Here is a 24,038-nt window from a genome sequence, read left to right as displayed (position 1 = left end):
CATATTTCTAGTTTCAGATACATTTATACAAATAGGATGACCACACTCAGTAGATTATAAGCTTTGTAATGATACCTTACAAGAGACCTTTTGCATGAAGCATATTTTAGTTACATTATAGTCACATTCATACTTTTATAAAATACTTTATAAAATCATACAGAGTGCATCACAGTTTAGTGTGGAGAAGAGAAGACTGAGCAGGGACATGATATGTCTTCAAGTATGTAACAGGTTGTTATAAAGAGGAAAGTGGCATCTTTAGCTGCTGGCTTTGTAAGAGAAAAAATAACTTTTATTGTAACTATTTTGCTCACCAATTAGTGCAGATACATACTCTGCAATTGCTCCCTAAGAGTGGTCAACAAATACAGCAATGGTTTGTCAGCCAAAGGCAGCTTGGCAATTGGCACTGCCAAGAGGGGGTGGGGGAAGAGGTGAAGGTGATCTTGGAAGGAGAATCACCCAGTGAGGCTGTTTAGGATCCAAAAGTTCTGAAGAACAGATACCCATAATTCTCTAACATCTGTAGCATTTTTTGTCCCAGGAACTTGGGGACAAAATTCATAGGTGCTATAGCTCTTGAACTTATTCCCCTCCATGCATTTTTGCAGAAGAGGGAATTTATGGGTCAGACAGATAAAAATCAGGAATAACTTTCAGTCTAAACATGTAGAATTATGTGTTACAGTTGATGTTTGCTGAATTTTCCCCATCTGCTTAATTTGCTCTATTTATACTGTATCTTATGTTATTTGAGAAGCTAGAATTCTTCTTGGTTCTGCTGTCTGGACATGGAATCAGTTATGTATTGTAAAAGTTTCTTACGGGATATTCATATGCCACAACTGATTGCTCTTCCGATATGGAAGTAATGGAAACATATGGTTATGGCTATAACATTCTGTTGCACTAGTGAGTCAGAACATCCTGATGAATTAGTAGGAATCTGTTAGTATATACACATCTAGACATAAGATTATTTAATAAAAGAAAGGAAGACAAATTGGGGCCAAAAGTACAAGATTTCAGATGGCATCTTTCATTGATTGCTTTGTAACAGAAAAAATTACAACTCATACTGTAATTATTTTCTCAACAGTTAGTACAGGATACAAACCTTAAGAAAATAAAATAATATGTATTTAAATCCTGACTCTTCAACCATTGCTCCTGCTGAGTAACACTTAAGCACAAGAGCAGTTTCATTGTCTTCAATGGAACTACTTATGCCATTATGAGTGAAGCTTGAAGAACTAGGACCTAATTTAGTATTATTTTTACAAGTCACTGTGGGCCAGACTATACTTGGCCCATGCACAGTGCGAGTGTGTGTAGTGAAAACAGTGCAAAAAGCCTTTGCCATTACCCTTTATGTGGCACAGGGACTTTTCCTTCTGTATTCCCCTGTAATGCAGAGCACCCCAAAGAGGGGTAGGGAGAATGTAAGACTTGCCCCTTGTAGACAGGTGTAGCAGCCAGTGTGTTCTCCCCAGGTTTTGTGGTGGGGCTCTGTACTGCTCCCCCTACTATGGCGCCCAAATGCCACAACCGAACTCTATAATTTTCCCTTGGGGGTACTTTGCTATTTGAACACAAATGAATGAATATTTTCACTTACACAGCTGAGTTATTGGGGTTGTCTAAATACATAACTGATAAGGGGAATTTACAACCCTGAGGCACTTTAGCTGGATATCTAGTAGAATTGCTTGGGCTTGCATAATCACAACAGCATTACTGAAATCCCCATTCTGAAAATGTACCCACACCTATATTTAGCTGCCACCAAAACTAATTAAATGGGTACTGCAGTGCTTGTTAGCTGGCTAGGCCAGGGAGTGTCCTCTTTAAAATCACCCCAGGAGGACCACAAGGACAATCTTAAAACTGTAGGGGAGAAAGAAGTTGGCACAATTTCCCTTTCTCATCACAATCTTCTCTCATGAGGACAGATTCCTTTGGTACCATTGTAAGTTCACAACAAAAGCTTTGACATCTTAAGGTTAAAGGATTTTAATACCTCAGGTTCTGTGGCAACAGAGGGTTGCAAACACAAAAGTTATAATTCCCTTGAATTCCCCACTGCTTTCACGAAAAGCAAGTCCAGGAGCAAGAGAAGGAATAAGAGAAGAGATATTAAATATTAAATTTTAAAAAATTAAAATCCAAAGATCAAGTAGAGTCAAACTTAAAATACTTCATTTACAATATTAATTTCATATACACATTACATGTGCACTCATGATTTAGCTGTTTATTTCAAGTTGCATAAGTCTAAGATTTCTCTCTGGCTTCATTATTCTCAAACGGTATTCTTTTACTTTTCTAAAAGTTATTGTTTGGCCTTACCCTCTAGCCTTTGTAATTTTAGCCTTACCATTTAGCCTTAGCCTCTGTATATTGTAATCTGTTTGAGTCAGGTCCTAATTTTCATAACTGTCTGTAAAACACGTAGCATACTGCTGGTGCTACACAGATTAATAATAATATACAAAGGAAATAGGCATCAGACTCTCTAATTCTGTTTTCTATAATGTCCTTTGGTGAATCTGTTCTTCATTTTTACTTGCTTATAACCCTAATCATTTTGGCAACCAGAACAACTCATACACAGTCGAAAAGAACAGAACCCTTAAGCCTAAGCATTTGTGTTTGAGAATGCAGACACTTGTTTTTCATGCTACTTTATTCATTTTCATGCCAATGACTACAAATGCATGCAAAACTAATGTAGATATAGTTTGTTTAAACACACACACACTTAACTGAAATAAGTTCCAGACTTTACCCTGAGAGATGTCTACAGCTGCAAACTGCCATAAAGATACAAAAATAAACTCAAGAGTGGTTAGGAAATATAAATGGTAGTTGTTAATAGAGATCTGTTTTAGTTAATCAATAAACACAATAACCAGAACAGAACATTTTAAGTCATTGAGTTCAATCCTGCAAGGTGCTGAGCACTTCAACTGCCACTGACTTTAGCTGAGAGTGTTCAACAGTCCACAGAAGGTGTTCAGCATTTCCCTGGAACAGGCCCTATGTCCGTAACGTGAAAGTATTAGAGATGACAAGACACCAGCATGAGATTTCTGGAAGACTTTAAAAACATGCTTAGCTTGCGCATGCTGAAGAACACAGTCAAGGGACTAGTTGTTCAGGCTTACTTACTTGCTGTCTTTAACAACCTTACCTTGAACTCCACTAAATGAAAAGTTTGTAGTAGGAAAGTATAGAGAAAGGCTTACCTCTTTGCCTTTAAATCAGTTACACTAAACTGAATGGCTAATCCTGAAATAATTGCCAGAGGTTAAAGAATTTTCCAGACTTGTACAAAATGTCAGGTCTGATTCTGCATCCCTGTCTCACATTGAGGAGTATTTCTGTGAGTAGCCCCGCTGACTCCAGTGGCACTGTTTGTGTGACTAAGAAGTTACTCAGTGTAAGTGTTATAGAATTAGCCCCTATGCTTGAAATGGAAATTATTTTCAAAAGAAAATATAGTCACATAAATCTTGTCTATTTTATACACCTTCCTTTTTCAATTCAATTGATTACTATTTAAAATACAATTTGTATCGTATTAGTTTCACTTCTTATTTCTATCATGGTCTAGGAAAGAAAAGAGACTTTTTCTCATTTTTCACCCCACAAAAGTGGAACTCTTAACCTCATACCAAGACAGAAAAGTTACACTAGATTAGGGCTGATCTTTGCTGAATGCTTCTCTGATCCTTTATTCATCTGGTATTTTTTCTGTACTGTTTATTAGGCCATAACAGCCCTGGCTGTAAACAGAAGCAACTCCATTGTCTTGCACGGAATTGTGCCAAGACTAAATTTTATTACCTTCCCCTTAATTTATCACCTGTTAGTAAGGTTTTGTACATTGTGGCTTACATCTGAAAGTCAATTTCATCAATACCATTTGACTAAAGAAAAAAATATTCCTTTGCCATAATTTTAGCCTCCTTTAATCTAATACCTTTATGACAAGTTGAGCATGGAACTTTGGTGAAAAGATGCTGACACTAAGTAAGGTGCTACAGGAAACATAGATTTAGATTTACAATAAAAAGCTGAAAATTCTTTAAAATAGTTATAAAATAGAAAGTAAAAACCCAACATCTTTAAATACTGACAAGATTATCTGATAATTGCTCTAACATATGGTATCAAATCAGAGGTCTTTACCAACTAGAAGATTTCAGGACATCCAATTTTTTTAATATAATTGGCCTGCAGCAGATGCCCCATGCTGCAGTGGCAGGACTTGTCGACATTTAGATTAGGCTGTGGACTAGCTTTTCCCCTCAACATGGAAATGAATGCTGATTTGCTTTCTGTTCTCTTTTCTGTGTAGAAAATAGTTAACTTTCTGTTCAGTCTGGTAGCAAAAAGGAGACATTCTTATTTCTGCCTGTGAAGAATGAGGGAGTTATCTGTATTATATTTTATGATTATCATGTGCACTGCAGTTTAGATGCTTGATATTATCCTGCCTGACTACAAAGATAAGGTACCATAAGGGAGAATACAAAGGGTCCTTGAGCAAACATTCAGGAAGCTATTAACTGGGGAATACCCATCTGCCTGGCTCCAACTAGACTTGCAAGGTTTATTCTTCCCAGGCCTGAACCTGGGATCAACGGGGATACTAAACCTTTGAAGTCCTCAGTCTATGAAGGACAGGTGTTGAGCAGACAGCAATGGCTAAACATGAGTCTCAGGGTATGTCTACAGAACAATTAAAAACCCACAGCAGGCCCATGCAAGCTGACTCAGGTTCCCAGGTTTGGGCTAATGGGCTGTTGAATTGCAATAGAGACGTTATGGCTCATGCTGGAGCCTGGGTTCTAGGACCCTGCAAGGTGGACCCAGAGCTCGGGCTGCAGCCTGAGCCCAAACATCTACACCACACTTAAATAGCACCACAGTTTGAGCCCCAAGAGCCCACATCAGCTGGCATGGGCCAGCTGCAGGTGTCTAATTGCAGTGTAGACATACCCTGAGAGAGAGAGAGAGAATGCTGGAGGGGTTGACTGTCACACCCAGCCCTGGAGTAAGGATGGTTGGGCTGAGTGGAACTTACTCAACACTTGCAAGGAAAGAATAAAGTGTAGGTAAGAACCAGGCATATAGGGCTTGCATAGTTTTATCCCTTTTCCCTGTTTGCTCTATGCCGTCAGGTGAATAAACAATATATTTGTTTTGAGTCACTTTAATCAGCTGCTGGTCACAGACTTCTGAAGAGAAGTTTTCTTGCAGGTGCCAAGTACAATTGATTGTGTGAAGTTTAACCCAGAGATCCAGTCCAAGAGTGGTTTGGATTGCAGGGCTCCACCCGACAGAGACATGATGGAAACCAAGCCTGTCACTTGAAGGGTGCACTTGATATGTACTAAAAGGGGTCTAAAGCACAGCACTCATTGTACTGTGACATTGGCAATGCATGTATTGATCTGAAGAGACTGTGACGAACCATATTAAACATGCTAACATACAAGCCAATCCTACATTAGTTTATATGAACTTTCACTCATTAACTACACACCACGCTGTCCTGGCCACTCATAACACCACTCACTCTCCCCCACATTCCCATAGTCATTCACAAATGGTAGTTGTCAATCCTGCCCCTTTGGGTACATGCATGCATTTACACCCCTTACCTGCTTTTCCCCACTCACAACCTCACTTACTCCTGCTCCCCCATATATGCTCACTAACTCCTGCCACACATTCACATATTAATTCACTTCTGTAGCCAACCCCACTGATTTCTCACTGCTCCACCAGACTTACCCCATTTGCACCATCTCTTCCCCCCCACCCCCGCCCCCGGCCCAGTTTGCATATCCCACTCATTCCTGGACAACAACACCCTCTCTCCCTACCCACAAACCCATATATGAAGACTGACACTTGCAGATATGTATGCCTGTAAGCATCGGTGTGTATATCACATAAAGAGCAGCCTTAAATTCTGCTTTGGGTACACATCAGATACCACACATGGTACCTAGGCATTCATACCCTGAGGAACATGTGTGGCAGATAGACAGGACTAAGAGCCTTTTCCACTCCTGCACCTCTGCTTAGAGGCTAGGCACAATCTTGGCCCTTGTACTCTGGGAGAGGAATACAGCTGGAGTACTCTGTTAGAGTGGGAAGCACAGATTGCCCCCTAGAAAACGGTTTAGCTGACACTGATGTGTGCACTCCCTCACTGAGGTATGATGCCTCCAGGAGCTTGTATCAGTGCAGATTCTTCACTCCCATCCCATAATGCTCTTTAGACCCCACTCTAGCCCCATACACTGAATAAACAAATAACAATAAGCTTCTGATTACCATTTACAGTACATTTCTCAGAGAGTGACTAATCCAGAAAAGTATATTTCTAATCAAGCAAGATACTGTATGTAATTCACACGAAAAGAAAGTGTGAAAGAGACTGCAATAACAAAAAATACACAAGGTCTGTTTCTGTAGGACATGGAAAAATGCTTTTTGTAAAGAGAGACGATATATAGGAGAAAAATATCATCCAGAGACACAAATTTAAAATACACCATCACTGTAAAAGTGATATGAAATTGATGAAATACTTAGAAGATATTGAGAGAAAGAGGTCAAAATCCAAATATTTTGAACAGCTCAGTTGTGAATTATTGGTGAGTTTTGATAAATATTGAATTTAACCATTATTTCTGGAAAATACAAGTGGTTTGGTTATCTCCTAACAAGTAATTTTTTTCCAGATGCTTCCCAGGATGTTCCCTCATTTCTCCCCACATCCATTTGTTTCTTTTTCCAGGTGCCTTTTCCTCTTAGAGCAAAATTAGCTAAAAAGAAAGTAGTTAAGATATGGAATTGGCAGAAAAATCTGTTCTATGCAATACATACAGTATCCCCTGCTACGCTTGTGGAAATGTACTTACTAGTCGGTGGCTTTCTATTATTCATCAGAGCATTGTGAACTTCAGATGAGCAGTTGATTTGTAAGCCATCCAGGAGCCAGGCCTTGAAATATAGGTGAGAGAAGTTGGGGTGCTTCAGTTTTCTGGATTCCTGCATCAGAAGATCCAGACTTAGAGGCAGGTGAAGAGGTGATTGCAGGGACAAGCAAATCAGATTTAGGAGCCATATTTGCCTCAGCCAAGCTATGAGAATAGTTTTAGCTTTCTCTTACTTTACTCTATTCAGGAATTTGAGAAGTAATGGTGATTGTGGGAAAGTGCAGAGCAGCAATTGCGACCGGGAGTGGAGACAGCTGCAATGATTTCACCAGGAATTCTCCCAGAGAATCGGGGCTCAGACCATCCCTCAAGCAAAATTTGCAGCACTTTGTGTTGGTTGAGGGTGCAAAAAGGTCTATCACTCAGAAGCCCCAGGTGAAGAAGATTTCCCATAGGACTGGGTTACTAAATATTCATTCACCGTGTTGGCAGAAATATCTGCTCAGTATATCCACTGAGTGTTCTGAAGACCCAGTAGGTAAGTTGCTGAGATATCAATGTGGCAAGTTATGCACCAGTTTCAAAGCTTTATTGACTCTGCACAAGGATGGGGATCTTGCTCCTTCTTCGTGGTTTATACACTGCATGGTAGCTCTGTCATCCGTCATGATCCTGACCACTTGTATGAAGGGTAGGAAGTGGCTGCATACATATCGGACAACTCCGAGTTTGAGTAAGTTGATATGAAGGCCCCCTCATGAAAAAGGAGGAACGGAACTTCCTGTTATAACCCTAAGTTCTGAGAAGGGTCTCCAAAAGGGGATTGAGAGGGGTGGAAGGTAGGGGGGGATGGAGATGAGGCAAATAGTGTAGCCTGCTGCAATGATTTCTAGCATCCATCTGTCCAACATGATCTGCTCCCATGATGGTCTGAAATGCATAGGGGGAAAGGTGGGAGGGGGGAAGGGTTATGAACACAGTGTCCAGGGATAGTGATTCGTGGCTCTCAACCAAACCATCAGAAGTGTCATGGCTGGGTCTTGGGCAGTCAAACCAAGGGTCAGAGCCAGGAGTTGAGCTAAGTATCAGATCCAGGAGTCAAGCCAAGGATGAAAGCCGGAACCCGAGTCAGAGACCAGGGGCAGTGATCAGGAACAAGGCAGGTAGGTAGCAATCAGGAACAGGTCAGGAAAACAGGAACCAGAAGCAAGGCACGGAAGCAGGATCCAGGAACAAGTCAGGAAAGTGGGGCTCAGGAGTCAGAAGAAAAAGAAGGGTCCAATGCAGCAGCCAGCCAGGAATTCACCCCGTTGCACAGACAACTTCATGTGCCTCTCTTTGGGTTTAAATAGGAAGTGCTGACCAATCAGGGGTTCTTGTGTTCCTCCTTTTGGGGCCCAAGGGAAGCCTCCCTGATGTCGCTTCAGGTTTCATGGTCTCTCCACCCAGTCAATTGGTAGTAAGCAGGCATCAGTCAACTGGGAACCCCATGGATCCATGTCTGAGATCTGCAGGCTCATGACAAAAAGGACTGCTTTGTAGAAAAGGTTGGTGGGGTGATGGTAAGAGGGATTTTTCCTTTGGTACCTAAGCTTCTTCCTATGTGATTTTTGCAGGTTTTTTATATGTATGGTATTGAGCTGGACAAGATCTCTGGGCTGTCTGTGATCTGCTATATTTCATTTGGGTCAGGAGCATCAATGCCCAAGGAGCAGAGGGTTGCTCTCAAATCTTTCAGTGAGTGGAGGGACTCAGTGATGTCAATGAAGAGCTTGTGGCCATCAAAAGAAAGATGATCTTCAGCCATGTTCTGGACCTCTCTGAGAAACCCAGAGGATTGCAACCAATTAGCAAGGCAACCCTGCCTTCAGGAGAGGAGTGAAGGATACCTGCAAGGCTGTGTTGGGGTTCTTGCACTTCCTTTAACGAGATTTGTAAGGACTCTGCTATCCTCTTCATAAGGTCCTAAAAGACCTTAAAGTCATCTGTGCAGAATGGGGGAGGAGGCATCACTGCCTCATCCAGGGGGAATTATGTGTTGGTACCTCTTCCTCAGCTCCCAGATCATGTTCCTCAGAGTGTTGTCATGTGAGGAGAGGAGAAGGCAGGATCGTCGTGTACCAGAAGATACTCCTCTGAGTGGGACCTCCTGCTGGAGGGAGCTCTGTAATACAGGTCACCATATCTGGTCCAAGGATTCCAAAAAGCCCAATGTGAGGGAGGATGGGGTATAGGTTGTGGGTCATGGGTTCATCACTGCAAGTTTCTGGAAGCTCCTCTTCCAAGTAGATTTCAAGGGAGGGAGGTCTCAATAGGAGATTTGTGGTTCACTAAACAGAAACCTCAGAATCTGAAGAAGTATCCTCACCCATTTCTGGAGGTGAGGAAGTGGGGGAGCTGCAGTGGTACCAGAGGTCACGTCAGTACTGAAGGTGTCACCGGAACCAGAGGTTGGGTCAGTACAGGAGGACATGCATGTGCCTGAGGCATGGAGATATTGGCTGGGCTAATGGTACTGTCAGGAAATTTCTCTTGGTACCTGCCAGGAGAGGACAGTCAGGTTCTTGAAGGACTAGGACGTCCTTTGAGAGCAGGAATGTGCTCTGTCTAGGGTGACTAGATGTCCCGATTTTATAGGGACAGTCCCGATATTTGGGGCTGTGTCTTATATAGGCGACTATAACTCCCTACCCCCTGTCCTGATTTTTCACATTTCCTGTCTGGTCACCCTATCTGTACCAGCAAGGTGGGCTGTTGAACATTCTGCTGTGATATAGCTGCCAGTCCTGGGGATTGTATAGCTGGGTGATCCACAGGCTTTCTAAACTCCTGGCCTTCTAGCATGGGCAGTACTGGAGGAGCTGGTATCGAGGGAGTCAGGGTTGGTGCTGGCCTCTCGAAGGAGTCCTTATGTCTAGAGGGCTCCAAATTGGATACCAATGCTGGTATCAAGCATGTCTTCTTGACATGGGAAGCAGGAGAAGCCTTTTTCAGAAGTAGGTGAGACTTGGTACTGGAAGGGGTTAGGAGCCTCTGCTATATCCACATCTGGACATGAGATCCCTTTACTGACCCACCTTTGGGGTAACTTCTCTTCCCTCATTGACTCCTTATCAGAGGACTTATGCCTTCTCTTCTTGGAATGCCTCAGGGGTGTAAACGCTGTCCCTTGGGACTTGGGCATGAGAGTTGGACATGTGGAGGTTGACAGGGCATTTGGATCTCCCAAGGCTGATGTGGGAGGGAGGGGCAGGAGTAGGGGGAGAGGAGTTGGGCTGTGAAATGGTAGCAGGCCCCAAGAAATACTTGAACTGGTCTTCCCTCAGCTTTCTAGATTTGCTCTTGAAGCCAGAGCAGACCTTACAATTTGATGGAGTGCATGCTCCTGGAGGCAGCAAGAACGTCCATTACTGAAAAGAAAAGACCTTTTACAGGTCTGGTCTGGTTTGAATCCTGTGGTTTTGGGGCAGAGTGGAGGGCCCCAAACAAAGGGATCCAAGGTAGGCAGGAAACCGCCGCTACTGGGAAAAAAAGAATAGAGAGGTATCCCCCCAAATGCACAGAGTGCAAAGAAAACAAATGAAAAATAAAATAGATTAAATAAAATTGAGTAAGGAAAAAAAGAGTTAGCAAGCTAATTAAGGGACACACAAGACTCTATCTCAGGCCACAGGCAGTTGAGAAGGAACTTGAGCAGCAGAGGTCCACCCTGCCTTATATACCCTCAGACCAGAGCATGAGGATGTGCAGGGCACAGGTGTGGACCTACAGACACTACTTCCAAAAATCTCCAATCAAAAGGGTGGGCATGCACACCTGAAGTGAAGTGCCCATAGGGTCAACTACTCAAAGAAGAATTATGGGTTGTATTCCATTAGCACATATATACACAGACACTTTTTTTTGGAAAGAGATAGCATTCAGTTGTAATTATACTATAAAAGTTTCAAGTACACTACATGACAATTATACTTCATTTCTCTATGGAATAGAAGTGGAAAGATAATCTGAACACAGACAGTGTTTTTTGCAGCCAAACCCAGCTATTTAAAATGTAAAGCTGTACTTACAAGACTCAACCTTTCAAGAGAATGTCAAGCATTTATTTTTTCCACAACAAATGACTATATTTAGTCTTTCCTTTTGCAGACGGTATAGACATAGCTTACATTTTCTTTTATTACTTTAATAGAGAGGGCTGAATATGTATAGACTTTGGGGTTTAAAAAAGTTAGTTCTGAAGGCAAACATATTTATCATATCATTTCAACACAAGCCCAATCGCTGAGTCTCAGAGACATTTTGCTTCATTTGTACTAAAAACAGTCCAAAAAATAGAAGTTTCCCAGTGAAACCTAATAATGGTGCCAGTTTGGTTAACAGAATGATGGGACAATATGCTCCAGTAATAGTCTTTACCAAAGTCTGTAGAACACAGTGAAACAGATTATTATTTTAATCTCATATTTATACAGTACCTCAAAGGACTCCAAAGTACCCTATACATTTAAAATGATATACAGATTACATTCAGGAGTCATTACATCCACCACTGACACGTAGTCACCTCTGGGGAAAGTCATGGCAACTGTTTAATATGACACAGCAACACTATAACTGTTTAGAGGGAAAATAATGTATCCAATCAAAGATACAGGGAGAAATGGGGTTATATTGCATATTATCTCTTTAGTGTTGAGTTATTTAAAAATTGCACAGAAGTGAACCTGAACATCACCTACCTGTTCAACCTGTACTGAAGTTCATACTCTCTTTCTTTAATAGCAGTATATTCATTCTGATATTTAAGAAGTTGCTGTCTCATCCTGGAGACTTCACTGGTAAATCCTTCTGGGAACTGATCAGCTTTTTCCAGTGCCTGTTTCTGCTGTTCTATTTCTACAGTGAAATGTTTCGCCTCCTGCAACAGCTGGATCTCTGACTCCTGTAAACTGTGTTAAATAAAAGTATTTAGGATCATACATTAAAAAGGAACCAGAAAGAAACCTTGTAATTATATTATTGTATCTCATATGCTGACCTATAACATTTAATATAAAATGGGACACTCCTGGCACCCCTCGGAACATCAGGATCTCTCTCTTTTTCTCTGTGTCTAGGCTCAGTTACAGTGGGCTTGGTGTATATTCATGGTCCATGTGATAGACAACTCTAAGTGAATGGAATACTACAAGATGGGACTAGTGTTATAAAATAGACTGGGGAAAATATGATGGGCTGCCTTACTCTGTGGTGGAGTAGTGGTGGAATAGGAGTGGGAGTGGCATTCATGTTTATTTAAATTTGATTTTTGTGGGAGGATTTAAGCAACTAGCAGTTTGTTTCATAGAATCATAGAAGATTAGGGTTGGAAGAGATCTCAGGAGGTCATCTAGCCCAACGCCCTGCTCAAAGCAGGACTAACACCAACTAAATCATCACAGTCAGGGCTTTGTCAATCCAGGCCTTAAAAACATCTAAGGATAGAAATTCCACCACCTCCCTAGGTAACCCATTCCAGTGCTTCACCACCCTCCTAGTGAAATAGTGTTTCCTAATATCCAACCTAGACCTCCCGCATTGCTCCTTGTTCTGTCATCTGCCACTACTGAGAATAGCTGAGCTCCATCATCTTTGGAACCCCCCTTCAAGTAGTTGAAGGCTACTATCAATTCCCCCTTAACTCTTCTCTTCTCTAGACTAAACAAGCCCAGTTCCCTCAGCCTCTCCTTTTAAGTCATGTGCCCTAGCCTCCTGATCATTTTTGTTGCCCTCTGCTTGACTCTCCAATTTGTCCACATCCTTTCTGTAGCGGTGGGGGCCCCCAAAACTGTATACAATACTCCAGATGTGGCCTCACCAGTGCCAAATAGAGGGGAATAATCACTTCCCTCGATCTGCTGGCAATGCTCCTACCAATGCAGCCCAATATACCGTTAGCCTTCTTGGCAACAAGAGCACACTGCTGACTCATATCCAGCTACTCATCTATTGTAATCCTCAGGTCTTTTTCTGCAGAACTGCTGCTTAGTCAGTTGGTCCCCAGCCAGTAGTGGGTGCATGGGATTCTTCCGTCCTAAGTGCAGGACTCTGCACTTGTCCTTGTTGAACCTCATCAGATTTCTTTTGGCCCAATCTTCCAATTTGTCTAGGTCACTCTGGACACTATCCCTACCCTCCAGCATATCTACCACTGCCCCCATCTTAGTGTCATCTGTGAACTTGCTGAGGGTGCAATCCATCCCATCATCCAGGTCATTAATAAAGATGTTGAACAAAACTGGCCCCAGGACTAACCTCTGGGGCACTCCGCTTGATACCAGCTGCCAACTAGAGATTGAGCCATCGATCACTAGCCGTTGAGCCTGACAATCTAGCCAGCTTTCTATCCACCTTATAGTCCATTCATCCAATCCATATTTTTTTAACTTGCTGGCAAGAATACTGTGGGAGACGGTATCAAAATCTTTGCTAAAGTCAAGATATATCACGTCCACCACTTTCCCCATATCCACAGAGCCAGTTATCTCATCATGGAAGGCAATCGGGTTGGTCAGGCATGACTTGCCCTTGGTGAATCCATGTTGACTGTTCCTGATCACCTTCCTCTCCTCCGAGTGCTTCAAAATGCTTTCCTTGAGGACTTGCTCCATGATTTTTCTAGGGGCTGAGGTGAGGCTGTAGTTCCCCAGGTTCTCCTTCTTCTCTTTTTTAAAGATGGGCACTATATTTGCCTCTTTCCAATTGTCCGGGACCTCCCCTGATCGCCATGAGTTTTCAAGGCCTCTGGGTAGGGCTTTACTTGTTCATGTATATAGGGTTAGGGAATCACGAGTTTTCAAAGATAATGGCCAATGGCTTTGCAATCACATCAGCTAATTACCTCAGCACCCTCGGATGCATTAGATCTGGACCCATGGACTTGTGCATGTCCAGCTTTTCTAAATAGTCCTTAACCTGTTCTTTCACCAATGAGGGCTGCTTACTTCCTCCCCATACTGTGTTGCTCAGCAGTGTGGGAGCTGACCTTGGCTGTGAAGACCGAGGCAAAAAAAGCTTTGAGTACTTCAGCTTTTTCCACATCCCCCATTCAGTAAGGGTCCCACACTTTCCCTGACCTTTTTCTTGTTGCTAATATACCTGTAGAAACCCTTCTTGTTACCATTCACATCCTTTGCTAGCTACAACTCCAATTGTGCTTTGGCCTTCCTGATTACACCCCTGCATGCTCGAGCAATATCTTTATACTCCTCCTATCTGTCCAGGTTTCCACTTCTTGTAAGCTTCCTTTTTCTGTTTAAGCTCACCGAAGATTTCACTGTTAAGCCAAACTGGTTTCATTACTTGAGGTCTCAACTTCAGTGGGTACAATCCTATGTGTAACCCACAATTAAGTGAAAAGGTGGAGTGGCATCTCATGTTACTGGAGATTTTGCAAGCCAGGAAAGGGATTTGGCTCTTAGGAGAGAGATTCTTTCATTTATCCATTCCCTGTTGTTAGAGAGGTGACAGGCATGAGGCAAGAAGATCACCAACAGAAAAATACAGGCCATATATCAGGGTGAAATCCGGGCCCATTATAGTCAGCAGAAAAACTCCAATTCATCTAAGGTTAAATCCTGGCCCCACTATTTATTGCCTATCCCTCCAGCTTAATTTTCTTCTAGGAGCCCAGTGCAACGATGGACAGTGATCCTAATCTGCAGGTTTATTATGCTGTTTAGTGTGCATTACCCTCCCTGACTTCATCACTGATGAATTGCCTGACTTTGCTTGTATTACCAACGTCTGGCTGTATATAGTGACACAGTGTCTTGTAATAAATCCATCAATGTAGCAGACTTTGCTTGTTGTAATAGTTGATGTTTAAGAGTAAGACTATTATTAACATGCATTGCTTATTATGGAATAGTTACAATGATAAATGAATCATGAGACCTTCATGTTATGCAATTTACTGTACTGAAATCTTTGTTATATGAATTATTGTTCATGCTTTCTGAATACGAATAAATTTACCAAATTAATTTTACATTATGCTAAAAGAAGTTCAGCCACATTGACTAACAGCGTAGAAAATTTCAGATTCAAAAGTTAAAACTGGTTTTGAGGTTCACAAAAGATCAGAAACAATCAAAGCACTACTATTTGACCATTGCTAATTAAAAAGAAGTAAATGCCTCCCCCCCACACAAAAAAAACCCCAAAAAGCAAAAGGAATTTGGAATCTCCCAGATGGAGAATTTATATACCAAATTTTAGCTCAGACAATTTTGATATACCAAAATGAAGCTTACCAAACAACTGGATACATTATAGAAATATTAAAACAACCAAAACATAGAAATTCAAATTACACAGGCACTAGTATAAAAGCAAAACATTAAACTGGTCATATAGCACAGACAGCTGAAATGGCACACAGAAAAAATTCAATTCATTGCACTTCAAGGTAGATAACTACTTCCTATTCTAAGAAAATATGAAAACCACATAGTTCAACAGGAACTAAGAATGTATTCTGTAACAGGAACTGAATCTGTAGTGTTCGGATGAGTTGTATTTTAGCTTTTAAAGGGTGAAATTCACTGTACTGCATAGGTCTTGTGTGAGGCCCTACATACCAACCTGAATCCTATTTAAGCTCTTTCAAGAAGATTTTTCTGTTTTGAGAAGAAATATTTTTCGTTCCAGTGGTAATCCCCATTTTAAGAACAGGGAATCTCATTCAAGTTAATGACTCTTTCAAAGTGAAGCAACTTTTAAAATAGTAAGATAGGAATTGCAGTGCGGAATCAAAGGTGAATCTAATGGAGTATGTTGTACCTAACAGCAGATTGTACCCTCTGCTTCAAGAGAAGCTGCAAGAAATCCCATAGTGGACAATTATGGAACAACCTAACAGTGTTTGGCTTACACTTTGAAGCTCAATTTGTTTATAATCCTATCTAAAGTAACTGAGAATGTTCCCACTCGGTAAAATTCACTCCTATGCAAAGGGTCAGCACAAGGCCTAGACATCATTTAAGCCCTCAAATAAGGTGAAAATAGGTGAAAACTGATATAAAGACACTATTTAGAGTCTCAGCAACATTCTTATCTTCCTTAAGTGTGCCCTTTAAACCTTATTAGTTCAGGTTTCCTACTTGTAAGGGGACCGTTGCCCCCTTACTAACATTCAGTGGGGGTGTTGTAGTTGCTAGCTCCCAGTACTAAAAAGGGGGAAGGGTCAATGGGGAATCAGGACCCTGAGACTGACAGCCTCCAGGAACAATGGGGAGAGGCCAATGCTTCATGTCAGCCTGAATGACAGGGTGAGCAGGCTAATCAGGGAGTCAGGAGGCCAGGGAGGTCCCGTCCTCTGTGTGAACTGGATTTGCCTGGGCCAGACAGAGTGGGGCTGAGCTAAGGAGAAAGCAGGGTCCCTAGCTAAGCTGGGGAGTAGAGCTGCAGCCCCAAAGCCAGAGGCACAGCCCAGAGAGAGCAGACTTGCCCTGGGAAGAAAGCTGCAGCAACCAGAGCCAGAGGGACCAGAAAAGCAGCCCACGAAGCAGGTCAGTGCTGGGAGCAGAGTCACAGAAGCAGCCTGCAGAGCAGACCTGTCCTGGGAGCAGAGCTGCAGCAACCAGAGGCAGAGGGGCCAAAGAAGCAGCCCAGGGAGCTGGAGGCAGAGCAGCAGCAGTGCAGAGACAGGGTGGTGGAGCTGGGGCTGGAGCAGTCCGGAGCTGGGTGCGGTGAGCAGCTAGAGAGAGCGAGGGGGACCCTGGGCAGTGGGCCCAGCACGGGGAGAGGCCTCAGCCAAGAAGCTCTGCAGGCCAGGCTTGGATCATAACCCCGACAGGGCGGGGGCGACACTGAGAAGAAGGGTCCTACCACTTAGAGCCTGAGAGTGTGTGGCCACCACCAGAGCAAGTGCCCAACCCACAGCATCCCTGCAGCACAGCCAGAGCCTGAGAAGAAGGCCTGGGACATACAAGGAACAGACTGTGAACTGCCCTGACATTCCAGAGACACTGCTTGTGATGTTCTCTGCCACAGAGCAGCTTGATGTGTTTCCTTTAACCTTTCTCACTTTCCCTTATTCTTTTTAAAATTAATTGTTAATTAAATAACTTGCATTTGCTTTAAATTGTATGTAATGGTCAGTGGGTCAGAGAAGTGCCCAGTGCAGAGAGAGTACCCTGGAGTGGGGACACCCTAGCCCCTGTCCTAGTGACCACAGCAGGGTTGGGGGTCGAGCCCCCTGGGAATCCTGGGCCCAGCCTTGTTGGGGTTACAAGGACTCTTCCAGAAAGGAGAGTGGAAGGGGAATCCTCAAGGGCAGGGAGGCCACTGGGAAAAGGAAGTGGGAGTGAGGACTCTGATCCTTTCGCTAGCCCACTTCACTGGGGTAGCGCAGAAGCCAGGAAAGTTCCCCACAATAGCGGGACTATTCCACCGCTTACATACTTCTGATAAACCAAAATAATTTCTTATTCTGTGTTTTTCATATCTTTGGCTATTTGCTCTACATATTTGCTCTCAGCTCTTTTAATTTTTACATTACATTTCACCCACTGTAGCTTATGCTCTTCCATTGCCATCACTATGTTTAGATTTCTGAGAGATACTTGTTTAGGTCAAAATTACCTCTTAAATCTTGCCATTTAACCATATTAGGTTTTTTTTCTTACCTTTCTGCTTTCTTTTTTAAGTCCAATCACTGTAAAGCGGGTCTTGAACAATGTATATGATCTTGTGCAGCCCCTCTGCACTGGGGGATTTTTACTTTAAGCATGTAATGTTTTGGCTAATGAAACAATTCAGAAAAGGAATTATGGCCATGGCTAATCTCTATAATCAAGTATTCACAATGAAACAAGAACTGATATACTGAAAATCTGCAAGTATTGTACCTTATCACAGTCTCATGCAGAGCAGTGTACTTCGCCTTCAGCGCAGCAACTCTGGTGCCTGGGAGCTTTCCAGCAGAAAATAACTAGAAAAGGGGAATAGACAGTTATTAAATCCACGAGACATTAACATTTTTATGTATACTTAGACTTTTATAATTAGTGTTGGCAGACTTTTCTTCAGTTCTCGGTAACATATAAAATAAAAATATACACACGAAAGATGCTTGTTTATTTAATAATTTGTAGTATACATAAAAGACCATAAAGAACACATCACAATTACAGAGTTGATTAGACCTCTGTTCCCATTTTGCTCTCTTTGAGTGTACCCCCTAAGGTGTTAGGTCTGCAGCCCTTACCTGTCTGGAGGTGGAAGTACCCAATTCTCCCTCTCTTAGACCATGACCTTGGAATGCCACTCTCTACCTGCCCACTACTTATTACTGTGCAGGTCTGACTGGACCTGTTTCAGGAGCCTGTCACTAATGCTATACAGTGCCAAACAGCCTTCTTAAAACAAGTAGTTTTTTTTTTTTTTTAGCAAATGGAGCAAAGTGTTAGAGAAAGGGATTTAAAACAAGCAGCCTACATACATATCTAGACTCATCTAACCTTACCCTTTGCTATGAGTTAAGTTAGATGGGCTTCCCTCTTGAGTTACACGAACATAACATACCCATTTACATTCTTCTAGTAAGCCCAAGAGCTCTTAGCCTTCCAGAAAGTGTTTCTCTTAGACACTTTCCCCCCTCTCAGAGAAACTCCCTTTTTTCAAAGCCCTACCCCCTGTGTGAGCCTCAGGCCAGTTACTATATATCTTAATGGCTTTTGTTAGAGAGTCTAGGGTGGAATCTTCGTTTTGCCTGAGTATGTCTACACTACGGAGACTATACTGGCATAGCTGCATCACTGTAGCAATGCTGGCATAAACCCATAGTGTAGACACAACCTAAACAGACGGAAGGGGTTTTTCCATTGATGTAGGAATACCATCTCCCCAAGCAATGGTAGCTAAGTCAAGGGAAGTATTCTTCCATCAAGCTAGCTGTCTACACAGGGTGTTAGGTTGGCATAACTACATCACTCAGGGGTTGTGGGTTTTTTTATACCTCTGATTGACAGCTGTGTCAACCTAAATTTTAAGCAAAGACCAGACCTCAGCCTGTTTTTTAAATATTAAAGCAGGTTGTAAATTTAAAGTGCAAAAGCATTCTAGAATAGCTATTGCAGAGTAACTATACCACAATGCATCCGATGAAGTGAGCTGTAGCTCATGAAAGCTTATGCTCAAATAAATTTGTTAGTCTCTAAGGTGCCACAAGTACTCCTTTTCTTTTTGCGAATACGGACTAACACGGCTGCTACTCTGAAACATACCACAACAGTAATTCTAGTTAATTTCCTAGTGTAGAAAAGCCAAGTTTTCACTGCAGCCAGGCTAGCCCTGTCTGGGTGGAGTGTCCCCACAGCAAAGCCTTACCCATGCCAGACCCATGTAACTACATCCACAATAGGGCTGTACTACCCCTTGAGCTGGAATGGATTTCTGGTGGGCTATCCTGTGGGTCTTAACAGTGCATTAAATTGAGCCACTCTACAAATTCATTCACAGGTTGAAAACTCACTCAATCTCACCTAGAATGAAGCTGCTGTCTGTGGCCATGACATGAGAACAATATGTAAATAACTTCCAAGTGGAGTTATTATTAATGCAGGCAGTCCTGCAGGTGAAAGCAAACAGCATTTGGCAACAAGAACTTTTAATGAGAAAGTTATTAAGGAATTCAGTCTACAAACCACAAAGTGATTCATAGCACACCCAGCTGACTTCTTTGCCTCTCCATTTCCTATTTCTTTCCTGCCTAGTAAACATAAAAATCTCATGTTGGGTACATTTATCTAAATTATGTTTTTTATTGATACTACCCCACAGCTTTAGCAGGAGACAGGTGTCAGCTTCTGGCAAACTGCCAGCACAGGAGGATTTCTTGGATGGTGTCACAGATCCTAGCAAGTGCTCCCTCATGGCCACTCACTAGGACTGCCGTGAAGGGAATCCATGCTGTGTCCCTTGCTCCCCCGGCTATTTTAAGCCTACAGAGCATGAATGCAGTCCAGCCACTGCCCCAGTCTCAGGATCCCTAGGCACACTCTTGGAAGTACAGACCTACAGCCTAACACTCCCTCCTGAGAATTGGAGCCCTATACAGCTGCCTAGCCCCTCTGTGCACAATGGTGAGCTTTAGAATGCCCTTGGACTTAAACATACCCTCTCCTGGAACTTTACCCCAAAGGTGTGAAACTTTTTGTTACAGTCTAACTCTCAGGGGCACACAGCAGTTAACACACAAACTTTGCAGACTCTAACACATTTATGTTCTTTACTTAATCATACAAACAACAAACATTGCACACATTTCCCTTTCTAGCTCAGCCTTCCCTTAGGTGTCATTAGGAACCACAGGCAGGCTGTCCCATTCCTGCCGCTGTTCCATGATGGGTGGTATCTCCCTTTTACCTAGCTTCTGTTGCTTTCTTCTGCCCCACGTGTCCTCTTCCTGCCTGGCTCCCTCTATTCCTGTGAATTCCTTTATTTAAACTCCTCCTGGTCTGCTGGCTGCCTTTGTTCTGCTCCTGATAAGTTTTCATTGCTTCTGTCTCCCCCTCTCCTTTCAGAAGAGTGAGCTAAACTGGATTTCCAAGGCTTGAGCTCACCCACTGTTGCCAGCTGTTTGAACCTGAATAGTATAATTGAATCCACTAGCTCCTTGTATTTGTCTGCCGTGAACCTGCTACAGGACCTGGCAGATCTTCATACATATAGGCACTCAGTACAGCTGCTTTTCATAAACCAACTGCACAATATTAACCAAAATTCATAAACTGTATAAACATAGCCCCAGTTTGGCACAGATGAGATCTCTGTGGAGGTGCAGCAGAAATGGAGCAGGCAAACAGGGTTAAAATGCACAGCAGAAGAAGGGAGGAGTTCCACAAGAAAGTACTGCCCAGGTAGAGTTGTGGGATGGGACTGGAGGACTAACAGCATCTGGGATTGAGTAGTCTGCATTTTCACTGCAAAGTAGGCAGTTTGCCTGTCTGGGCTGAAGCAAATTCCAATCTCAAGCCCATATCCTCAGCCATGCTAACTAGCCCAGACTTAAAGCATCCTCAAATCCATGTTAAATGTTCTTCTGTGTGGATGGAAGGAGGATTTTATGATGCCAGAGCACCCACTTGCAATAGGCCATAATGCTGCAGACAATCTTCATCTCCAGCCCTTCCTGCAGTCCATCTGCCCCGTTCATACTTCGGCTGAAAGCATCTAAGTCAGATCCCTTTCAAGGCAACAAAAGCTCAAACTAACACTGCAAAGTACCTCAACAATCAGTCCTTCCTTTGGGCTCTGTCTTCAATCTCCTTTCTCAGCCATTCAAGAGTCATCTACCACAGACGAGCATAGATATTGTAATTAGCATTTGGGGAGAGGGAATCATAAAAACTGTGGGTGAAACCATGGGTTCTGAACTTCTTAGCCAATGTATGTATGACCAAGAAATACAAGGTAGGCCAAATTAAGCGCTGTGGCACCTATATAAATCCAGAGTAATTCTATTGAAGCCAACAGACATTGTGGCCTCAGTCTCCACTCTTGCACCGTATATATATTTGTACCTGTGCAAACTGTGTGTAAAATGCTACCATTTTGACTTGTTAGAGCTTTACAGCACTGTGCGCAAGTGTTAATGACTATACAAGGTGTAAAACAACAGGAAAAAATCTCAGACATGTAAGTTAATGAGAGTTTTGCTTGAGTAAAGACTGCAGAATCGGGCCCTTAGACATCTATCCGAACAGTATGCATTGCAACACTTTGCAGCAAGACTGCAATAGTTACTGGCATGCCATTTTTTAATTAAGTGAAAACGTGTCACAGGCTATCTAGGTTTTGTAAAGTTTACCCAAAATGTTGCTGTGTGCCCTCCTCGGAGAGTATGCCTTGCAATGCTGCAACCCCTCTCTCGTTTTGTATAAACCGTTTCCATTCCACTACACTCTCAGGCTCAATGTATTCTGAAATTAGTAAAGTGAGTAACATTAACAATATCTTCTTTTTTGTTAGTCTCTAAGGTGCCACAAATACTCCTTTTTCTTAGTACAATTATACTGACTTAAAATTATTGGTGTGAGATAAGAGGCCCATTAAACATTTTAATAAAAGAAGACACATACGAATCAGCATCTTCCATTTATTGGGTTTCTGGACCCCAGATCCCCTGGGAAGAGTCATAAATATATGACATCTCTAAACTGTAGCTTTTGCACTTGGACTCAGATTTAGCTTATATATATATAGATAGATAGATATAGATATATACACCCTTTTAACCAGACTTATAAAATATTTATAAATCTTTATTCCTGAAATATAGTGTTAGATTTCTTTTTTTAAATACTGCAAGCTAAATTGGAATAACAATTTACAAATATTTGCATTTCACCTCTGTTTCTAAAAGTTTGTGAAAGATGAATCACACTGAAGTCATATTTTCCTATGAGATGCTGTAGAATTTTGTTTAGCTTCAGCTTTGTCTTCATTGTCAAATAAAGGTGTGTTTTAATGTGAGATTATTAATGTGAGTTAGTTATCTCACTGTTAAATTCTAGTGCAGTCAAGGCACTGTAGCTTCACAGCTAGGTAATATGAACCACAGACAGGGGTAGTGTTGACCTCACCTATCTATCTAGTGGTAAAAATTACAGTACCTTGTCTCCAATAGGATTTTACAGTGAGATAGTTAATGTGCATTAGTCATTCCATTGTCAAATATAAACAATATATATATATATATATATATATTTGTAGGGAAGACATAACCTTTATTTCCACTACTCTGCATCTGGGACCAAATTCTGATAGCTTTATTCCATCTTTCTTGAGTAAGAAATGAGGCCTGGATCTACAAAGAGACATAGGTGTTGTGATACTAAACATTGCGGCACCTAAAATTTAGGCTGCTAGAAAATCACAAGAACATCACTGCAATCCACAAAGCTTGAGTTAAGTCCCTATACAATGAATGGAGAGAGATAGGCACCTCAGAATGTGATTCTAAAAGCCAGCATGCTAGGTGGGGAGCAATGGAAGATAGCCAATGAAAGATGCTGATTAGAGGGGTGTGTCCTAAACCCAACCACTCTTATGGAGACATAAGTCTGGGGTCTAGGTCTGGAGTGCTGGGAGTCACCTATATCTGCTAGCAATACAGAACAGGAACCCCTCTCTTGGAGTCAGGCAGCTTAGGCACCTAAGTCGTTTCTTGTAAGAATGAGTGAGGTGCCTTCCTCACGCCACACAAAATGGCTGAAAGAGAAGGTGGTGATGTTGCTGCTGCCATCCACCTTAAAATTTTAGCACAATGGCTAGCGCACTCACCCAGGATGTGGGAGACCCAGTTTCAATTGCCTGCTCTGCCTCAGGTGCAGAAATGATTTGAACAGGGGTCTCTCACCTCTCAAGAGCACAGAGCAATGGGATAGTCTGATGTAGGGCTCCCTCACTCTCCTGTCTAAACTGTTCCCCTGTAGATAAATAATTAAAGAGTCATTGGAGCAGGGGGACTGTATCCTGCATCTCCTTGGTGGATGCCATAACCACTGGACTATAGAGTCAGTCTCACACATGTACTCTCTCTCTGGCCCAATGACTCTTTATTATTTAATCAACATTGGAACAACTTCTACAGGAGGGATTAAGGGAGCTCCACATCAGAACACCCAATAGCTCAGTGGTTACTGCCCACCTCCTGAGAGGTGGGAGATCCCCCCATGCAAACCCTTTCTCCCCCAGAGCGGTGGGGTCCTTAAAGCACTGCCGTGGCAGCGCTTTAGCATAACTGCCCCTTTTGGCCCCCCAGGGCCGCCAAGGGGGGGACAAAAGGGGCAGCTTCCCTGGGGCCTGGTGATTTAAAAGGCTCCTGGCCACCGCCACCATTACTGCAGCAGCGGCCAGAGCCTCAGGCCCTTTAAATCACTTCAGGAGCCCCGGGTGGCCTAGGCCAGGCAGTGCTGAAGGGCTGGCTGGGGGAGGCTGACCCCCAGCCCCGCCCCTTCTGCCCAAGGCCCCACCCTTTCTGTCTGAGGCCCCGCCCCTTAAAGGAGTGTGGAGCCAGGCCCC

General features: G+C 42.7%; 1 protein-coding gene across 5 annotated transcripts in view; it reads right to left on the bottom strand.

Annotated features, from left to right (window-relative positions):
* The window catches only part of CCDC146 (coiled-coil domain containing 146), a 124,685-nt gene that overhangs the window by 38,470 nt on the left and 62,177 nt on the right, over nt 1-24,038 (bottom strand). For all 5 annotated transcript variants that reach the window (XM_084642027.1, XM_084642029.1, XM_084642031.1 and 2 more), the window contains exons 3-4: nt 17,861-17,943; nt 11,708-11,917 (exon numbers count right to left, since the gene is read on the bottom strand). In XM_084642027.1, coding sequence (XP_084498153.1) covers nt 11,708-11,917; nt 17,861-17,943 — 293 coding nt within the window. The remainder of the gene's footprint in view (nt 1-11,707; nt 11,918-17,860; nt 17,944-24,038) is intronic.

Source organism: Lepidochelys olivacea (genome assembly GCF_965140295.1).
Source record: "Lepidochelys olivacea isolate rLepOli2 genome assembly, chromosome: 1".
Taxonomy (NCBI): Eukaryota; Metazoa; Chordata; order Testudines; family Cheloniidae; genus Lepidochelys; species Lepidochelys olivacea.
This window is presented reverse-complemented; position numbering and strand designations above follow the sequence as displayed.